The sequence below is a fragment of the Talpa occidentalis genome, unplaced genomic scaffold (genome assembly GCF_014898055.3).
Source record: "Talpa occidentalis isolate TD23 unplaced genomic scaffold, MPIMG_talOcc4v2.1, whole genome shotgun sequence".
Taxonomy (NCBI): Eukaryota; Metazoa; Chordata; class Mammalia; order Eulipotyphla; family Talpidae; genus Talpa; species Talpa occidentalis.
In genome coordinates, this window is record NW_026555331.1 from 95411886 (window position 1) to 95433299 (window position 21414).

A 21414-nucleotide genomic window follows, 5' to 3' on the forward strand; every position below is an offset into this window, starting at 1 on the left:
TGAACCAGACACTAGATTGTACACTGAGACCATGGCACCCAACTAGACAGTTTCTTTGCTTATGTAGCATACCAGGGAGATGAAATAAAGTTTTGACCTGTGCTTCTCAAATGTCAGTATGCATTAAGAATTCCTTGTTATAAAAAATATAGATTTTGACTCCATTTGATCTGGTGAGTGAGGCCTAAAAATCTGCATTTCTCACAAACTCTGACTCAATGCTGTTATCTATACTGGTCGATTTAATGGCAAACATAAGTGACTGAAATTAAAGATCTCATTATTTTCAACTACATTTTTCTGTCAAAGTCTTGCCAAAAGTTAAAGCAAAATTTCATCACAGTTATAAAATTTTTTCTAAGTGAAAGAGACCCTTCCCAGGAGCTGATAAGTATAATTATAGCTTGTTTTCTCTATAAACATGCACTAATAAAGTATGTACAACAAATAATTTATATTCTAGTCAAACATAATTAATTTGAAATTGCTAATGAGAATCCACACCAGCAAATATTGTTTCCAATTAGTGTTAAGGAAAATATGTAATCCCTTACTAAAAATTATATTGGATTGTCAGAAAATTCATGACACATTTTTGCATAGAAAAAAATATGTCATGACTTTTCTGACCACCCAAAAATTTATTACACTATAGTTGTATACAACTACGGTAGTTGCACACACTATATTATACATACAAATATGATATATTTAGCTTTACCCTGAGCCACTAAAAATGTTGAATGTGTGTGAAACAAAATGGGTTATATAAACAGTTCTTTGTCCTCAAGTGAAATATAGCAACATCAGGAGTCATTTTCAGTTGCTTAAAGTGAGATGGGGAAGTAACATTGACATGGAGTGGGTAGTGAACAAGGATGCTACTATTTTATCACCCACTCACACTGGTAAGACTGAAAAACAAAATATTATTTCAAATAATTGTAGTAGGACTACTACAAGTAGCGGTACAAACACTAGTAAGACTTCTGCAAATCCTGGATTAGAGGGAGGCTTCTAAATTTTGCTCTTCAGCACTTAAGAATCAATAGGTGACAACAAAGGCAGTTTTTTTTTTTCTTAAAGACTTTCTTTAAGAAAGTAGCCATTCTTGGCACATATTAAAAAAACTAGCAACAACAAATGTTGGCAAGGGTGTGGAGAAAAAGGAACTCTTCTGCACTGTTGGTGGGAGTGCAAACTGGTCCAACCACTATGGAGAGCTGTGTGGCGATTTCTGGACCTACTAAACATAGAGCTTCCATATGATCCAGCAATTCCACTCCTAAGTATTTACCCAAAGGACACAGAAACATCAATTCCAAAGAACACCTGCGCCCCTATGTTTATAGCAGCACTGTTTACAATAGCTAAGCTTTGGAAACAGCCCAGATGCCCAAAAATAGATGACTGGATCAAGAAGATGTGGTACATATATACCACGGAATATTACTCAGCATTCAAAAAAGATAAACACATGCAATTTGCAGCAACATGGATGGTGCTGGAAGGGATCATGCTCAGCGAAATAAGCCAAAAAGAAAAAGAAAAATACCGGATGGTCTCACTCATAGCAGGAATCTAGAAAACTTAAATAAGGGACCAGGAAAATGAATAACTATAAGAAAGTGAAAATCAAAATCAACAAAAAACTATGAACCAGAGACACTTTTTGGGGGTGGGGGGTGGGAGGGGAGGGATTGGGGTCAGAATGGGGGGGTTGCAATTGTATGGGGAATATAAAAATAAAATTTATTATTTAAAAAAAAAGAAAGTAGCCATTCTTTTCACAAGGGAAATACTAAAATTATCAAATGATCTAATTTTAAAATGAGTACATCATTTCTACATTATACCACAAATTTGACAAATTTATTCAAATAGCTAGATGAGCTACAAATTAAAAAGAGCTAAATAAACTCCATCTTCCACTTAGTTTATATGTTGCCTCTAATCTTAAATTAGGAAATAAGCAAGAAGAAAACTAAAATTTGCTGTAAACAAATCTGAGTAGCTTAGTGAAGAGTTCATAATAATCTAAAGAATAATAATCATAAAGAAATCATGTTCATATAATCATAAAGAAATCATGTGCTAGAATAACTTTTTTTTAAAGATTTATTTATTTATTTATACAAGCACTGGGTAGAGTCAGAAGCGCGGGAGGGTGAGAGAATTCACCAGAGCCAGAGCAGGGAGCAGAACAGACTGATGAAATACACTGCTGAGGGGAGCAGCAGGCGGTAGGAGAGGTCTGCGCGCCATGTGGGACCCTTACTCGGTGGCTGGGGATCGAACCGGCACTGCAGAGGCTGCAGGCAGCTTCACAACCCAGCACTCAACCGCTGTGCCACCAGGGAGGCCCTGCTAGAATAACTTTTAAGGGATATTTAATAACACTTGAATATTTGTACAATCCAAAGACTGTCATTATAATACTTCAAATCATACAGAACGAAATTTTTCTCATTAATGTATTTGTCTACTGAATGAGAACTATAATTGCTAGATTTATATCTAAAATAAAATTTCAATCTAACAACTTTACCTTATGAGTTATGTATTAGTAATCTATTGAATATTTATTTAGCCTATAGGTCCAAGATGCTTTTTAAATGAAGATAAATTGTATTTCTAGCAAAAATTTGAAAAACATGGTCATGTGTCTTAACTTAGAGGTACATGAACATGAGTATAATGAAAATACCATATATTTCTAAGGTAGCACATTTCAAGGAATATAGAAATGTAGATTCATATCTTAATACAGAATCTTATTACAGATTCTAAATAATAAACCATAAAATGTTGCTTACGGACTTATTTCTTCACCTTACTTCTATTCCCCCTCTACAGAACTTATCCGCTCTCTCTAATGTCCTGAAGCCTGCTGCTACCACTTTATCACTATTGCTGCTTTCAATTCAGCTAATCTCCGCAATATCTGCTATTTGCTCTTCCTTACTTCCATTTGTGTGTGTGTATGTTGGGGGGAAGGAGCTATCTTCTGATTGGGAAATCAATTAGAGCTTCTTGGTTGTACTCAGTGTTTTAAACTCTTCTCAACCGTTCACATGATTGATAGACGCCCAGCGGCTGCCTCTTTATCTTCAGAAACTTATTTGACTGATGTCCTGGTGGAGAATAAGCCCAGAAGTTTGCTTATTCATCATCCTATCACCATTAACCAGAACTGTTTATCTGCCTCCCCAAAACAGACAGCATTGTGCAAGGGATCTGTGATAAGAGATGTTGCAGAGATGTGCACAAGAATAAATGACAATGACAAGCAGGCTATGCAGAGTGACACTATTGTCGGTGAGGTTAGGAAATCCAAGAATCAGAAAAATGGAGACAACTTCATGGAAAGAGCAACATTAAAATCATCCACCGATAAAACATAAAATTTAAAAATAGCAAGAGCATGTAATCTCAAGTAGAATATTAAGTGAAAAAGAGGGAAAGGGAAAAACACATTTCAAGGCATGAAAAATACAATATACTGGATCACACTGGAGTTAAGGTTTTGAGTGAAAGATTCAGTACAAATCGTGGAAGATCTTAAATAATTAATCAAGCTGTACAGAACAGTCACTGAACATATATGACAACAATGTATGAGAGACAGAGATTTTAAATCTTACCTAACTACGTAGAGAAGTGCATAGTTTTGGCTTTGGAAACAAGTTTTCAAGTAACTGGATGTGATGGATAATTTATTCTAACCACAAGATAAAAGGGGTATATTTAGTTCAGCTTCTCTAGAACAACAGAAATCTTGGAGCAACTGGTTAGCTAAAGTACTAGTACAATAGAATAATCTACTATATGTTTCTAATGAGTAGAATTATACTGCATGCAAACAGTTGAAATGAAATACATATCCACAATCAATCATTACAGAAAATATATTAGTAAGTACTAAATGATATATTAAAAACATATATCCTACAGTTGAAACTAAAAATAATCAATAAAATGAAGTAAAAACATAGTCAATAAGCTCCAAAACCATATCTCAAATTAAACAGCCTAAGATAAATATATGCATATTCATTGAAAATGCATTTTCATTGAAATCAATTACTGAAGGTTGGAAACCCAAATCTACATGCCAAAGAGTAACTTTTTTAGTGTTTTATGAGGATTTCTTTTCTAAACATACACACACACACCCCATGTATATAAATCAATTAATTTCCTTAAATAGAAGACCAATTTTACAAATACCCAAAGCTAGAAAGTTGGGCATTCTTTTTGCTTGTTTGTTTTTAAGTCAGTAACAGCTGTGTAGAACTAGTAAGCAACTGTGTCATTCCCAAGTGGAATAAGAGGCAGAATATCATCTTCACAAATTATCCATCTAGCACCTTCAGAATTCAGTATGTCTCTGTATCTCAAAAATACACACACAGGGTCTCCCTGGTGGCGCAGCGGTTGAGCGCTGGGTTGCGAAACTGCCTGCAGCCTCTGCAGCGCAGGTTCCGTCCCCGGCTGCTCCCCGGCCACCAGCCGAGGGTCCCACATGGCGCGCAGACCTCTCCTGCCGCCCGCTGCTCCCCTCAGCAGTGTACTTCGGTCCTTCTGCCTGCTCTGCTCCCCGCTCTGGCTCTGGTGAATTCTCTCACCCTCCCATGCTTCTGACTGTACACAGTGCTTGTAAGTATAAATAAATAAATAAATCGTAAAAAAAAAAAAAAATACACACACATATTAAAGATGAAGCTATGTTAAATATGTAAAGAAAAAGCATACAAGATGATATTTGAGGAAGATTATCCTTATTACCTCATTAATAAGCATATTATAAACCAAGAATACCAATTAGAAGCATAAAGTATTAATTTTACTAAATAAAACATAAACATAAATACTAACCTGAGAAAACAAGTGGCCCAACAATTTTGTCTTTTTTTAATTTCTGGAATACTAACCGGAAAATCTGGCTAATACCTCAAATAAACGACATGGATCTAACGGTACCATCTTCAGCTAATTTCTGTAGTCTTATACATACACAGATTCACCACGTACTCTGGATTGCTGCTGACATTGTTTAGCGTTAAAGGTCCAATAGTAGAAATAGCTTTACATGCTATTTCAGTGTTACTACACTTTACAGTGTTGAGCTTCAAAAAATTAAAATGCCAATGTCTTTATACTTTGTGTTATAATGTATCAAAATAAGCATAAAATAAACCTATTGTGAATGGGTATTAAGATACAGTTGAGGGTTTAATTGGTTGTTTCTTCTATTTCTGCTTTTCTTCTTACTTAATTTACTGTTTTTGATGTTTTGTTTGACTAATGTGTCATATAGTGAATTTAGTTAGTTCTATAAGAAAAGACACAGATGCACATACTGGACACAACCTTGAGGGCATTACGAAAAATAAACTAGTTACCATGGAGAGCTTCAACAAATCAAAGTGTGCCTTACACTCAGGAAAATAAATGATGTTCAGTTGTATTCTGTTTGGCACTTGTAATTACACAAAAAATGATTAAATTATATTCCTCAGGAAACAGGAAGAAGTAGATACATGAAATACATGAAAAATCCCTATTGTCCTTGTTTTGTTAAGAATATAGATCAGATTTTTTAGGAGGCCCATTTCTTTTATAACAAGAATGAAAACTGGGTTGGATACTCATGTATTTTTAGGGGTGTATGATATATGACAACAAAAATACTAAGTGTTCTGTAGAATTTTACTGTTAAGAAGTATCAGTCAACATACTCTTTTTATAGAGGTAAGTTAGGCCACTGCTAGTCTTCTAGCACTTCATTTTGCTTGGGACAAAATATAAATATCAGCAGCAACAGCAGCAAGCTTAATATAGCCTACAAGGTCACATGTAGACCTGTCTCCATCTCTGGCCTCAACTTCTGCCCCTCCTCCTCTGCTCTAATCATTCACTCCAATCCCAGAAGCCAATAATTTCAGCCCCTCCCCACCCACCACAAAGAAAGCTCTGCTCATTGACCTCCAATTCCAATCTAAATCATTTTCCATGAACCCTTGATAGGAATACAGCTTTCTTTTTCCTTAGAATAATACCACAATTTGAAATTAAACATCTTTTGTAATTGTTTACTGTTTTATCCCCAACTGGATAGTATACTCATTGAGGACAGAGAACCATACTTGCTTAGTTCAACTCCCTATATGCATTGACTAAATCTTCATAGGCATTTACTCTTTGGTATATAAATAACTTAAAAAACTAATGAAAAAAGGATCACATCTTCCTACTGATATATTGCTTACTACACTCAGCAGTATGTATCATGAACATTTTCCAGCATTTGTTGAGTTCTTACTACACTGACTATATCTAGTGAGCTCCATCTCGGATGTAGGAAGGGTCTGTGAAATACTTCAAACTCCTGAGGAAATCAAGGAAGGAATGTTGCAAGCTGGTTAACAAAATCTTGAAATTTAAATTTGTGTGAAATGTACCATATGTATGGAGGGTGGAGAAGGTGTCCCTTACCCAGTTAGCTCCTTACTGTAATTTTTTTTTAGCCACCTCTTCCATGTAGTTGGTGTGTATCATTACATTAACATTTAGAAATTTAGTTCACCCCTAAGGTATGCCACAAAACCTAGTGCAGATAATTACAATAAGCATAACCAATCTCTTCTCGTAGTTTCAATTTTTTTCTTTTCACACCAATAAAACAATCCTCCCATTGTGTATTGAGCCCTCCACACCCACACAGATCTGCCCTACAGTGCCTGGATTTAAATAGCAGTGACATCATCCTTTTTACATGTTCTTTTCAAAGTGAGTCAAAAGTTCTGAGAAGTAAAAATGTGAGACTACATGGCATTTTATGTTTGTCTATAAGTTTGAGCTAACAAGTACCACAAGATAAATTTTCCCATATGAGGGGAGAGAAAATTTACATAAAACTAGCTAATTCCTTTCCCAAAGAGACAGTTTCTTTCTGACCTTAGATATAAACATTCTATAAAACTATAAAATGTCACTTTTTTCCTTTCATGTCGCCATTTTATAGAAGAATATTAAAAAGTAAAATAACATTGAATTAACTGCACTTAGTCAATAATTATTAATCATTATTTTAGGCAAATCTTTACAAGGTTTCCCTGTTTTTATTCATAAAATGAGGGGGGAAATAATAGTGTTATTTGAAAGGATTAAAGTACACAGCATTATCCCTTGTACACAGAAAGCATTGCATATTCTTAATGTTGTAGCTGTTTATGAGTGAAAACATTCTGATAAGTCACTGTGTGATCTTGTAGTTCTTAGGCAAATTTAGAAGTCAGGAAAGTAGAAATGAATGACATCTGTTTCCAAGGTCAACTAAGATTCTCTGAATAAATTTAAAAGGACATCCAAAGTTCAGTTTTACAAATTCTACATTAAGTCCTAGTTTAAAAAAAAAAAAATCCAATATATCTCCTGAAAAGAGGATATTACAATTAGCAAGTGCTCAAGAAACACTGGGGTTTCTGTCTTTTGAACAAGTATACATTTCTTGGCTTTGTTAGATGAATCAAATTCTTAATTTCAAGTCCAGTCTAATTTTTTTCTAAATTCTAAAGTTATTATTTATGGTTACAAATAAGCTACTTAAGAGAAATCTAAATGCTTAAAAATAAAAAATACCAACCAGAATGCACACAGGAAATAAAGGAGAAGTCATTGTGGAAAAGTGATTGTTTTATTAATTGAATCTCTGCAGATCCCTTCATAAAAAATACAGTGCAAGGATTTCAAAATCAAAAGATTATACATAAAATCTAGCACAAAACCAAAACAGTATTAGAGGGTAGAGATATACAGCAAGCTATGAAGACCTATACAATTCAATAAACTATGGAGTGGGAGGAGAAGCCAAAAAATAAAATCATCATCAGATTCTCTCTGGTTGCTTAACAGGCAATTCTGGAAACAGCAGCAGACAGTAGGAGAAGCTTTGGTAGACTCCAACTCAAAGTCGGAAAAAAACAAACCACATGAAGAGTCCCACTCTGCTGGGGTATTTTTCTTCGTGCATTATCTACTGTATTTATTCACTTTCATATTCTTTCTAATTTAGCCTTTATTTCTGAAAAAAACTTTTTTCAATTTTCCTTTCAAACTATTTTTTTCAATTTTTCTGTTATATTTATCTTGTTTGCTTTTTTACACTTTAAACTTGTATCGTTCTGTCATTTTCAAAAAGTCTTTTAGTTTATTATTTAATGTTGGGGTGCAGTTATCTGTTGTTGTGAATGTCTCTGATATGCCTTTAGGGGTCACATGGGAAAGGGACCAGTTAAGAGGACATATTATCAGTTATTACATTGAATCTGAGATCATCTTAATGTCCCTGCTCTGTCACTTCATAGCAAAGCTAACAAAGAAATTTAGACAACCACCTGTACCCCACTTCTCTCACCTGGAAAACAAGGATAACAGAAACAATTTCAGAAGGTTGTTAAGAGCAAATGCTGGTACAATAGAGGTGCTAAAAATTGATGGCTATTATTATTGCTGTTTTTGTTATTTTTATTAGTGTTATTATGTGAGGGGTCATCTCAGACATGGCAAGAAATTTGTGTATTAATTTAGGAACAATAAAAAGCCAAGGAACAAATTTGAGTGGGGAGTAATATAAGGTACACAATTTAGAAAAACCAATATAACTGCTACATGATAGACATGAGTAGGGAAAAACTGGAATCTGGAGGTTAGTTAGCAGATGGTTGCAATAAAACAGATAAGCATTGAGGTACATAAGATAGTGGCAATGGTGACAGAGAATCACACTTGAGCTATTCTGAGAGACAGAATCAGAATATAACGTTTCTGGCTTTGGGAGTAAGATAAGAAAAAGAGACAAACACCATACCAGGTTTTAGTAACTAGGTAAACAATATGTGTTGTCAAGAGACTAGCTGTAGTAGATGGAAGAGGGACTGGCTGGAATGAAGGTTTGTGATTGTTAAATAATACTGACATTCACATTTCATGTTCCTAGAGGCTTCTGATTGAGTAGACAGCTCTAAAACCAGGATAGTGAATACCAAGACATAGGCTATAGAAACATTTTTGTGTCTAGCAAATAGAAGATATACACATCTATCAGTATTCTTTTTTTTAAAGAAATCATCTTACATGTGTATGTGAGCCTAAAAATTATAAACAAAATCCAGCATATGAAGCTTGCAAGAGTAAGCCAAAAACAAACAAAAATAATAATCAGAAAAATAAGATATTACAAAATCCATGGAACAAGATTCCTTCAAGAAGAAAGTATTAGACAAGAAAGTCAATGCTATAAAATAAATCAAGGTAAGAACTCACAGGCCTCTTAAGGATTTTTTCATAGGGGGATCACTGGAATCTCACTGTAAGCAGTTCTTATGGAAGATTGGGGAAGAAGTCAAAATGCAACAGATCAGGAATGAGAAGGCAAATTATTCTAAAGAAGTATGGATTAAGGGTAACTTGTGTTGATAAGATTTTTTGTTTGTTTTGTTCTAATGAAAGGAACTTGAATATGATAGAATACTGATGAGAGAGGTAGAAAAGAGGGAAAAAACTTAATAAGAAGATGGCTACAGATGCAAGAATCTTCAGCAGTTTCGTACCAGGAAGATAGGGATGTTCCCACTGGGAAGTGATTAATTATGTATAAAAACTAAGAGTGGAGGGGCCTCGCCTGGTGGCGCAACGGTTGAGCGCTGGGCTGCGAAGCTGCCCGCAGCCTCTGCAGTGCCGGTTCGAACCCCTGCTGCTCCCAGACCACTGGACAAGGGTCCCACATGGTGCGCAGACCTCTCCTGCTGCCCGCTGCACCCCTCAGCAGTGTACTTCGGTCCCTTGCCTGCTCTGCTCCCCGCTCTGGCTCTGGTGAATTCTCTCACCCTCCTGCGCTTCTGACTATATCCATTGCTTGTATACGTAAATAAATAAAAATTTAAATTAAAAAATTTAAAAAAAAAACTAAGAGTGGAGGTAAAGATGGTAGGATTAGACCAGTGTCATTGGAAAGTGATTCTGTCACTCCTCCAGGAGCTTTTAGCAATGTCTGAAGACATATTGGGTTGCTACAAAGAGAGCCTGGGAGTGATACTGGCATCCAGTGAGTATAGGCCAAGTGAGTTGGTAAATAGCATACAATGTGCAGGACAGCCCCTTGCAACAAAAAAATTATCTACTTCAAAATGCCAATAGTATTAAGATTAAGAAATGCATGGCCCACCTCAAAAAGACCAGAAACACTAAGTGTTGGTAAGGACAAGGAGAAAAAAGGAACATTTATACAATGTCGGTATGAATGATGGTTCAGTCTTTATGAAAACAGTATAGCGATTTCTCAAAAAATTAAAAATAGATCTACCATATGATTCAGGAATTCCATTCATGGTTATCTATCTGAAGAATGCAAAAACACTAATTCAAAGGAATATATGCACACCTAAGTTCACTGCAGCACAATTTACAATAGCCAAATTTAAAAAAAAACCTAAGTGCCCAGTGGACAGAGGAGTGGATTAAGATGTGGGGTGTGTACATGTGAGCGTGTGTGTGTGTGTGTGTGTACATATACATGCACACACAAAATGGAACACTACTCAGCTATTAAAAAAAAAAGTTGAAACCTTTCATTTGCAACAACATGGGCAAAACTGAAGGGTATTATGCTAAGCAAAATATGTTAGCAACAGAAAGACAAATATCAGATGATTTCATTCAAAGGTGGAATACAGAGGAATAAAACAAAGAAATTGACAAAACTAAACCAAAACAGACCCTAGAAATATGACTGCACAACTGAGGCTACAAGGAGAGGCTAGAGTGAAAACAAAGCTGCTAGAAGGAGAATTTAACATAACAAAAGTTTATGTTACAGTGATACATGTGCCTGGGTGAGTGGTGTGGTGATACACTTCTGAAGGAGGTGTCATATACACTGTTGTAAATTAATGTTACCTCAATAATAATAATTAGAATTAAACTAAATTAAATGTTTAAACATGTAATTGCCATATAACCCAGCAATTCCATGCAGGACTTGTAAGCACAGATGCAAACAGATAAATTACACACCAGTATTCAAAAGAATAGGAAAATTAAGTTTTATATCTCTTAAGGAAGTTATCTTTATATTATAAAGAAAACCTGAGGCAATCAAATACAGTTTATCAAATTCTGTCTCTGAATACTTACATCTAATTCACTTTTCAGTGTTTTTTCAAGGAGTCCACCTACATGTTCATCTTCTTTTGTGTCCACAACTACACAAACATGTTGTGAAATTTTCTCTGAAATTAAAAAAAATATGTATGTTTCAAACAAAACATGGAACAGAGACCAATATGCTGAAATCTAAGCCTACTGCTGTTCATAACTCTTGAACAAGAACAAGGTGGTTTTGATTTCAGGTCAAGTGAAGTGACTTGGACTACACACTGAGATGTCCTTGATTCTTTTTACCATCCATTTCAATAAACATATGCGTTGAACGCTTTGCTTAGGAGTAGATGAAAGTAACAATGAAAGTAATTAAGGGAGGAAGAGATACAAAAATCAATGCAATCAATGCACTGATGTAGAAGAATTTGGGCATAAACTTAACTATGATAAGAGATAAGTACCTGAAAACCATGGAATTCTGACTCAGTGGTGAACTATAAAGTGAGTGACTCAGTGTAGCAAGGTTATGGAGGTTCTACTTTGTTTTGGATACCAGGGTGCCCCCCAATATTTTAAATCAGAATGTAATTGTTATATAAGCAGTAACTTTTATAAACAGTTAATTCTAGCTTTTGCATTGGGAAATTAAATGCTAAGAAAAATTTGGACTTTGTCATGGCCTACCAAAATTCCAGTTACATGTTCCAGTACTTCTCACAAAAAAACAAATTATAAAAGTTAATATTGAAATACAGGCACCACAATGATTCAAGCAATTTATAAAATATACAAAGAATGATTTTTAAAGCAAAAAATATGCCTATTTTCCCTTTCATGTTTCATCATATCTTTATATAATTGCAAGCTCTATCAAATATTAATCAATAATAATGAAATACAAAATGAAGCAACTCAAAACCTACCCAGCATTCATCTTATGCTGTAATTCAGCTGTTTTAAAGCAGAATCTTTATTTGTCATCTTTAGATTGCTACTGATATTGTAAAATACATTTCTACCAAAGCAACCAAGGTTTAGACAGAAATGACATTTCAAAATAGCAAGCCTTCTAATACAAACATGAAATACTCTTCATTGACTGCGGTCATTTAATCTTTCAACTTTTTAATATTTTCCAGTATAGAATGCTTTTAGAGTTTGTTAGATTTATTCCAAAATAAGTGCTGTTGTTATTGTAAAATTGATATATTTAGTTTCATTTTCTATTTGTTGTTGATATACAAAGCTCATATAGTTCTGTATTCTGTAAACTTGTGAAATTCATTCATGAATTCTAGTGGTTTATGAAATTTCACATTCATCAAAGACATATTGATTGTGATAAAACCGTATTTCCTGGCTTGCAATCCCTAATGTTTTAATATGATATTGCAAATCTTAGAATTTTGACTCTAAGTTAATGAGAACATTTAGTGTGTAATTTTATTTTCTTATAAAGTCTTTGTTAGATTTTCATTTAGTGGTTATACTGTAATCTTTTTGTATTTTCTGGAAAAGTTTTTAAGATTAATGTTATTTCCTCTTTTGTGGTTTTGTAGAAATCACTAGTAAAAGTCAACTGCCTTTGTCTTAGGGTTTCAGATTCATTATCTCTAATGGATAAGCAACTTCTCATAGTTAGTTTGCCTAGGAATGTTTATTTCACCTACATTTTCAAGTCTTTTGAGTCTATTGACTTCAAAGTTTGCTGTGGACTGAATGTGTCCCCCCTAAATTCACATTGACGCTCTAACCTCCAAAGTGATGGTAACAGGAACAGGTTTGTGGGAGGGAATTCAGTTTAGATGAGGTCATAAGGGCAAAGCTAGCATCAAGAGATTATGCTCCTATAAAAATGAAATGATACCAGAGCTCTCCTCTCAGACATATGAGGATTCAGCAAGAAGATGGCCTTCAAATTGAAATTGAATCGCTGAGCAACTTCATCTTTGATTTCCCAGCTTCAGCAACTGAGAAATTTCTTTGTTTAAACTTATAATCTGATATTTTTATGAAGCAGCCCAAGCTAACCAAGTTGTTCACATGATCTCACTTCCAAATCTGTAGGATCTGCATAGATGTCCCATTTTAATTTCCAGTACTAACTGAGCCTTTCCGTATCATCCTCAATCCCTCTTGCAAAGGTTTTATCTACTTTATAACATTTTCAAAGAAGTGACTTGTTGATTCTCGCTTGTATGCTTTCTAGTTCATGAACTTCTAAGATTTTCAATTTTGTTTTTCTTTCTGTGATCTTTGGTTTAGTTCACTGTTGTTTTCTAATTTCTTGGGAAAAATTCTTATATTGTTGACCTTCTCTTTTTCCTTTATTCTAACATATACATTTAGAGCTCTAAAGTTTTCTCTAATAAAAGCTCAAACCTCATTCTGATATCTTCATTGAGTTTAAGTTATTCCAATTGCAATTTCAAACATTTCATGTTCTCTCAACTTACACATTTTCTGTTTTCCATTGTGATTTCCATTTGACTCATGGATAATAAATAATTTTATTATTTTCATTAGTTTGCTACTGTTGCACAAAAAATTACCATAAATTTAGCAGCTTAAAATACCATTCACTGATTAATTCACAATTCTATTCACATTTTTCAAGTACATATGCTTACAAAGCTAATCTACAAGATTCTTGCCTGTATTTTTTTAAAGTTGTAAAAGTCATTCTAATACTCAAGCAAATGAAAACCTCTGCTTCCTCACTGCACTGGTTTTCTATAATGTGGAGGTTTATAAATGATTTTTATCTTGTAAAAATATATGAATTGCCTCCTACAGCTGTTTAATTTCCCAAAATTCTTTTTGGATCTAACTCTGAAGGGATAATTTTGTAGCTTTCTCTAGTCTCCCAACTACAGCAACTAGAAAATAGTACATTTACTGGGAAGGAAGTGATTTTCCTTTGATATTTGTAGTGTGAAAACTATTAGAGAAACACAACCCCCCCCAACTCCTACTCTATTCAACATGGCACACTACTGATTACAATTTGGCCATTTCTTGCCCAATATAGTAAAGGCAACATGAAGAAGAAAATGCAATATTTATTATTTACAGGTATAAGGCAAATATAAGTTTGTCAATATTATCAATGCAAATGTAATTTTTAGAAATTTTACTGAATAAATTTTATTCAATTCAATAGCTGAAAGGATTCTAAAAATGATATATTCATAGTCTGGCAGTATTTTACCTCATATACTATGAAGAGATTAAAATCAATTTCCATGTAAAGTCAGATTTTACATAAGGGATTTATAAATCTGACTAAAAGGCAGGCGGGAGATATGGAGATACTAAAGCACTGTACATTATGGGATTTTAACATGGAATAAATGAATTAATAGCTTAACTAAGTGTAGAAGGTTTACAGCAAGCAAATCCCCCAGTAAATGTTGACAGAATATAAATTTTCACCTCCTCTACTCAATATACAACCCATTTGAAATCCAAACAGACCCTAGTCATCTTAAAAGCATTTGATAAACAATTCATATTAACTTTGTCCCACTTAGTCTTTCTGGGTTTCAAATTTTCACCAAATATGCAGTAGTTACATGTAATTATGGAATGGAATAATGGGATAATGGAACTGAGTAATAATTTTATGTTTTTGTCACTCAATTCCTTTAAAATTAAAATGAACAGTTCCTAGTTATGGCCATTCTTATCTTAGTCTATCCACTAGATCTAGACTGAAGCAACTTATGTAACTTCTATTAATAATTCCAAAACCCTGCACAATCTTAACAGAAAATATGAATGTAATTAACATCTTCATCAAAAATAGGCCACAGCAATGACTGTACTTATGCTATGCAGTGGAAGGCTAAAATGACAAAAAATATAGCAATAGGAGCAAGATTCAAATAAATTGAACCTCCCCAATTCCAGAGCTATTCTAATATCGCTATATTTACAGACAGTGGGGTAAAATACACAGAAGGTTTTAGAGATTAAAAAAAAAAGTAAATATATGGGCAAAACTGTATAATCATCTTCACAGAATCAGAAAAACACTAATATGAAACCTGATCTTGTTCTCTCCCCCCAAAAAAGACAAAGATAAGTTAGAAAAAAAAATAGATGAATGGAATTTAAATTATACTTGAACTATGAACATTAGCCAGAGTTTTAGATTGCATACTACCATTTCAAAAATAACTTTAAGGGTCTCCCTAATGACCTAGGGGTTAAGTCTCAGCGCTACCACCACAAAGGTGCACCACAAAAACCTGAGTTATATCCACTGGCCAGGGCGCCAACCCACATGGCGCAGCAGACCTCTCCTGCCTCACTTGCTGCTCCCCTCAGCAGTGTATTTCAGTAGATCTGCCTGTTCTGTTCCCCACTCTGTCTCTGGTGATTCCTCTCACTCCCCCACACCTCTGGCCTATTCTCCAGTTCTTGTATGTATACATAATAAAATCTTTTAAAAAAGAAAAAATTAGTTTTTAAAAATCATCCTAAAAGAGCACAATTGGCATATGATAAATATATTGTTATCTAAACCAATAGGGTAGATCCTTCCCTAAAAATTTTTAACATGTTCTCTGGTCCATAGTAAACTTCAATCTTATGAAGTATTGAAGTGTCCTATAACTCTGTGATTTAACAGAAAAAAATCAAACTGGAACATGACTTGACATTTGTAAGTTAGTATTAAAAGCTACATATTCAGTTGATACCTCCTCCACATGCACGAACTTCTAAATAATCAATAATCAGTAATTATGCTAAAAATAATGGGCAACTTGATTTTCCTTTAACAACTGAAAGGATTAATTTCTTCTGTCAACTTGACTGGCCCATGGCATATGCCCAAATATTTGGCCAAACATTCTAGTGTTTCTGTGTGGGTTATTTTTAGATGGGATTAACAAATAGGTAGACTAAACAAGGTGCACACCCTATTTGGCTGGGTTTTATGCACTCAGACAAAGACCTGAGTAGAAGAAAGGTTCACTTTCTGCCTATCACTTGTGATAATTCCTTTGAGGTTAATCTATTTTGTATATCAACCATCCATATTTTTTTTATTTCTGAGTTGCAGTCCATGCCATGAAAAATATCCAGTTTTCTTTTGATTAGTGTATGCACAGTATATATTTTTATATTCATTTACTTTTAACCTACCAAATTTATTATTTTGGAAATGAGTTCATAAAGGCAGCATATAAATTGGGTCATGTTTTTTTAAATTTAATATATTTATATATATTCTACATCATTCTTTATTTTTGTACAATGTGTGCTTTTTCCCAGGTGTAGTCCCTATAAAATTCCCACCACCAATTCACCTGTGCTCCATCATCACGGTCCCTTGTATTTGTTGAATCATGTGAGTTTTTTGTAGATCTTTATGATCAGTCCCTTATCAGTTGTATGGAGTGCAAAGGTTTTCTCAAATTGGGTCATGCTTTAATATCCAAAATGAAAATCTTCATCTTTTAATTCATATGCTGAAACCATTTAAATGTATACCATTGATATGTTTGGATTTAAGTCAATTATATTTTATCTTCTCCCTGTTCTATGTTCCTGTTTTTCCTTCTCTCCTTTTGATTTAAACTTCAATTTTATATTTGGTTGCAATTTATCTTATGTTTCACTGTATCTTTGTATAGGTTTGTTTGCTCTAGGGATTTCAATATACATATTTAACCTTTTAAAAATTATATAGAATGAAGGTTTTGCTACATCAAGTATAATATAGAAACCTAGACACTGTAGAGGTTTTTACCCTTCTGCCCTCACTTTGCAGTTGTCTTTGACACTGCAGCCTTCCCATACATGGAAATTCTCTGTATAAAGTACAGGGAATTATATGACCCCATTCTATTTGCCAATTGTGTTGTTATTCCTTAAATTCTCATGTTCCAAGATTCCTTTTGGTATCATTTCCTTTCCATTGGAGACCTTCCTTTAGATATTCTTTTGAAGTACATCTTCTGGCAATGAATTCTCTTTGGTTTCCTTTATCCAAGATGGTATTTATTTCACCTCCATTCTGGAAGGAAACTTTTTTTTGCTGGATATAGAATGCCAAGTTAATAGTGTATGTTTTGAGTACTTTAAAGAACTCATTCTACTTTGTTCTGATCTCCATGCTCTCTAATAAGAAATCTACTTATTGAAATTATTGCTCCCTTATAAAAAATGCTTCACTCCTTTTTATCTACTTTTGATTATTTTTGTCTTTAGTCCTTGACAGTCTGATTATCAAGTGTTTAAGTAAGGTTTTCATTGGGGTTATGCCAGAGTTACCTGAGAATATTGAACCTTTAGATTTATTTCTTTCACCAAATATGGGGACTTTTTATCTCTACTTTTTCAATATTTTTTTTCCTTCTGAAGTTCAATATTTTTTTCCTTCTTAAGTTCAGGTGACATATTACTTTCCTATAGGTGATGAGCACTATTAATTTTTCTTTCCAATCTTTTCATTCTGTAATTCAGACTGAAAAAATTTTTAGTGATGATTGCTTAATTTCACTGGCACTTTCTGTCATCTCCATTCTGTTATTTTTTTTTTTTTTTTTTTTTTTTTTATAGAGGCATGCTTTATTTATTTGTTTGCTGGTTTGTTTGTTTGTTTTGTTTATACATGCACTGGGTACAGTCAGAAGCGCGGGAGGGCGAGAGAATTCACCAGAGCCAGAGCAGGGAGCAGAACAGACAGAAGGACCAAAGTACACTGCTGAGGGGAGCAGCGGGCGGCAGGAGAGGTCTGCGCACCATGTGGGACCCTCCTCTGGTGGCCGGGGAGCAGCTGGGGATCGAACCGGCGCCGCAGAGGCCGCGCGCAGCTTCGCAACCCAGCGCTCAACCGCTGCGCCACCGGGGAGGCCCTCCATTCTGTTATTAAGCCCATTCAGTAAGGGGTATTTTTTGGTTATTCCATGCTTTCAACTTTAAATTTCCACTTGGCTCTATTTTACATTTTCAATAAAGCCTTTGCTAAGACTTTCCATCTTTCATTTCAAGAATATTTCCCCTTGCAGCAGCACTTTCTAAAATCAGTGTTTTAAAGTATTTTGTATGTAATTTCAACATATGTGTCATCCTGTCAGCATGGTATCTATTAGTTGGCCTTTTCCATGTAAGTTTAGATTTTCCCTATTTTTCTTATGCTAAATCATTGTGGATCTTATGCATTTGGAGTAATAGCCTCTCTCACCACAATTTCTTCTGAACTTTCCATTTCCTGAATCAATATCTTTTCACTTCATTCCTTTTCGGAAAACTGGGTCTTTATTTATCCTCACTTCCCTACACATTTTGTATGACTGCACCTATGTCCAAAGTGAAGCAACAGGAGGACAGAAACTAAAAACAAGAAAAGTAACAGGGTTCACCTCAACTCCTGAAACTCCAGGAACTCCACTTAAAGAGGAATGTTCACAGCTCTCAGAATTTTATGTTCCCTGGGTCTCTATTATTGCCACTTTTGCTACCACTACTGACATAAAATTGCTTGGGGATTGAAGTGATAGTGGAAGGGGCCTCCAGAAAGGGAGGATAACTTCACTCTCCTTGAACATTACAGGATCCCTTTACTGCTCCTCTGGCAAGAATATACTTCTGTATTGGGGCATTGGCTGTATTGGGACCAAGTGAGAATACAGCATGAGAACAAACTGGCAAAAATTGCTGCCAGTAAGGTAGAATTTCACATTTTGGCCTTATTAATCCATCTGCTATCAATTACTTCAAATTCTCAAATAGTTGTTCTATCTATTCTGTTCAGGTATTATAGTTCCCTTCATTTCCTTCCTTAATGGTACAAATAACATTACTTCCTGGAAACATAATAAAAATGAAGTATCCCTGTTACATGCCTCCCTAGTCATACATGATTATAATGTGGATTGCATCCACTTACAGAATAATGCCATCCATTTTATGTCAAAGGGTGGGGGCCATGTAAACCTTTAAATTTCAAAATCAAATTCACCCTCTCATTTGTATACTCACATTAAATAGGTATGAGTTAAGAATGTTTTCCAAAAGAGTCCTAAAATCAGATGCTTAGAGACTTAAAACTTAACATCCTGTAAACTGGTTCACTGGCCCACAATATGCTGTAGAAGACATTACATTTACTCTCAGATAACATAACCAATGAAGCATTCATTGAAACAGTGTGGACAGTTTCTCAGAAGCTTCTTACATAGGACCCTTCGAAGTCCTCTATGTACTAACAGCTCCAAGTGGAGGAAGTACAAGAAGACACGGATGTTCTTATATGCAATGGATATTCTGCTGCTTCTGCTTATTTCCTTGTCCTTCAAGGAGTTGGAAGTGGCAGAGAAGCAAGAAAATAAGCAGAATTCCAACTATCTTCCCTGGAGGGTACATTATAGAACTCCTACCATGATATCTTGAGTGTCAAAGTTCTGAACTGATCACAACTTCTCTGTCAAAGTCTCTTGAAATTCTCTCAAATTTCAAGTACCATGGAATTTTTTTCAGGATTTTCAAGCCCCTAATTTAACATTCTTTGCAACTCAAAATATATCAATCAATAGTTAGGACACATGGCTTAAACAAGTTATAGTCAAGTAAGTGTGTTTTTTGACAAATGTTTAATTCCAATGTTATTTTAACTGAAGGGCTTCATAGGCAATAGGAAGCGTAATGCATAAATCTTAATTTTTATGAGTAAAGTCAAAATTCAATTTGTATTATACTCATCTTTTTAAAGTTCCTCTTATTTTCCTTAAATGATGCATCTCTGAGCACACATAAAATATATCATCTTCTTTTAAAGGTTAGAAAATAGATGCAGTTTCATTTCAACAAACATTTGATGTAAAATTTCCAATATGTACTTTTTTCCATAGTAAAGGAATATCTAAATCTATGCTTCAATCAATTAATCAACACTAGGGACACATGACTGCTAAGGATGGTGTTGGTATTTTACAAGAAATTTTCAGTTACAATGGAGGAGAGACAAATCTAAATACTAGATTAGTTCCACAAGCAAATCAGCAAGAAAAGTCTGTTTAAGTCAGCCTTCAATTTTCTTAGCAATATCTAACACATGATATTTTCTGTCAGGTCTAGCTATCTACTATACTGACCTCTTGAATCCAAGTTTTAGTATTCTTGGACAAATAAGAAACAACTATCAAATATTAGAAGAAGTAATTTCCAGAAGATATTTCAAGCCCCAGTGTCTTCAAGGTGAGGGCTGTTACCTTCCACTTTTCTGTTGAGTTCCTTGAATTAAATGAGTCTATTTTCTGTCTCACATGATTTAAAACTAGCATTAAACAGATTCACCATCCTTGAGCTTTGAAGTTCTGATCTCAGTTTCATCTATATAAAGATGCCTAAGTTCTAAACAACTAGAAAGATGACGCTATTAGAACAGAAAGAGAGAGAACAGCTATGAATAAAGGAAAAGCAGCCAATAAGATATGACTATAGAACAAATGGACAACAGGGGTAATAAATAAAAACTTGCAAGAAAACTGTACACACCCACATTGAAAGGTCAAAGTGGTCCTCTGAGAAGCTATTGTTGATTCTGCATGTTTCAACTGGAGGGTACGTAGGCAGATATTTTTTAAAAGATGTTTTATATCAGATCTTAACCACATTTTTAAATGAGTCACTGACTACAGGATGAAATTTCCTACCTTACAACTAAAAGTAACAGACATGTGACATCTTGTCTCTTGTACATGTTTTTACGTGTGAGCATATTACTGTTTTCCAAGTAAATTATGCAGTATCTTTTTTCCTTTTTCAAAGCTCAAATAATTTCTTCTGAGTTATTTGAAAGAAAGACATTTGAAGGAAAGACAATTTTCTAAGGCTAATAACCCAACAGGATATTTGCAAAACATTTGTATTATTGTTTTGTACATAAACATGATGCTTGGAGTTTATGCTGTGTCACATTTTTCTACCTATCTCAGAGTAAAGTATAACTTGCTGACTTTTGTCTGTTATCAAGTCTTTTTTTAACTAACTGCTTCACACCTCACTGTGACCTTAGTTTTGGAACATGACAGATTCGCTTGCCTATTCTTGAATTATTATTTCACTAATGACAAATTAAGGAAATTATAGACGTACACAAAGAAGTGAACCATACTTTCTCTAATCTTGTCCCAAATATTTAACTTTCCTATTTATTTTTTTAAATAAAACTCTGAGGAAACCAAACTGCTATTAAATCACATTGCAGCTTTCCTTTGCTTACTAATTAAAGTTTGA

General features: G+C 34.4%; 1 protein-coding gene across 1 annotated transcript in view; it reads right to left on the reverse strand.

Moving 5' to 3' along the window:
- Positions 1-21414, reverse strand: part of CRPPA (CDP-L-ribitol pyrophosphorylase A) — a 268036-nt gene that overhangs the window by 144630 nt on the left and 101992 nt on the right. Inside the window, 1 exon segment of the mRNA XM_054692405.1 lies at positions 11197-11291. Coding sequence (XP_054548380.1) covers positions 11197-11291 — 95 coding nt within the window.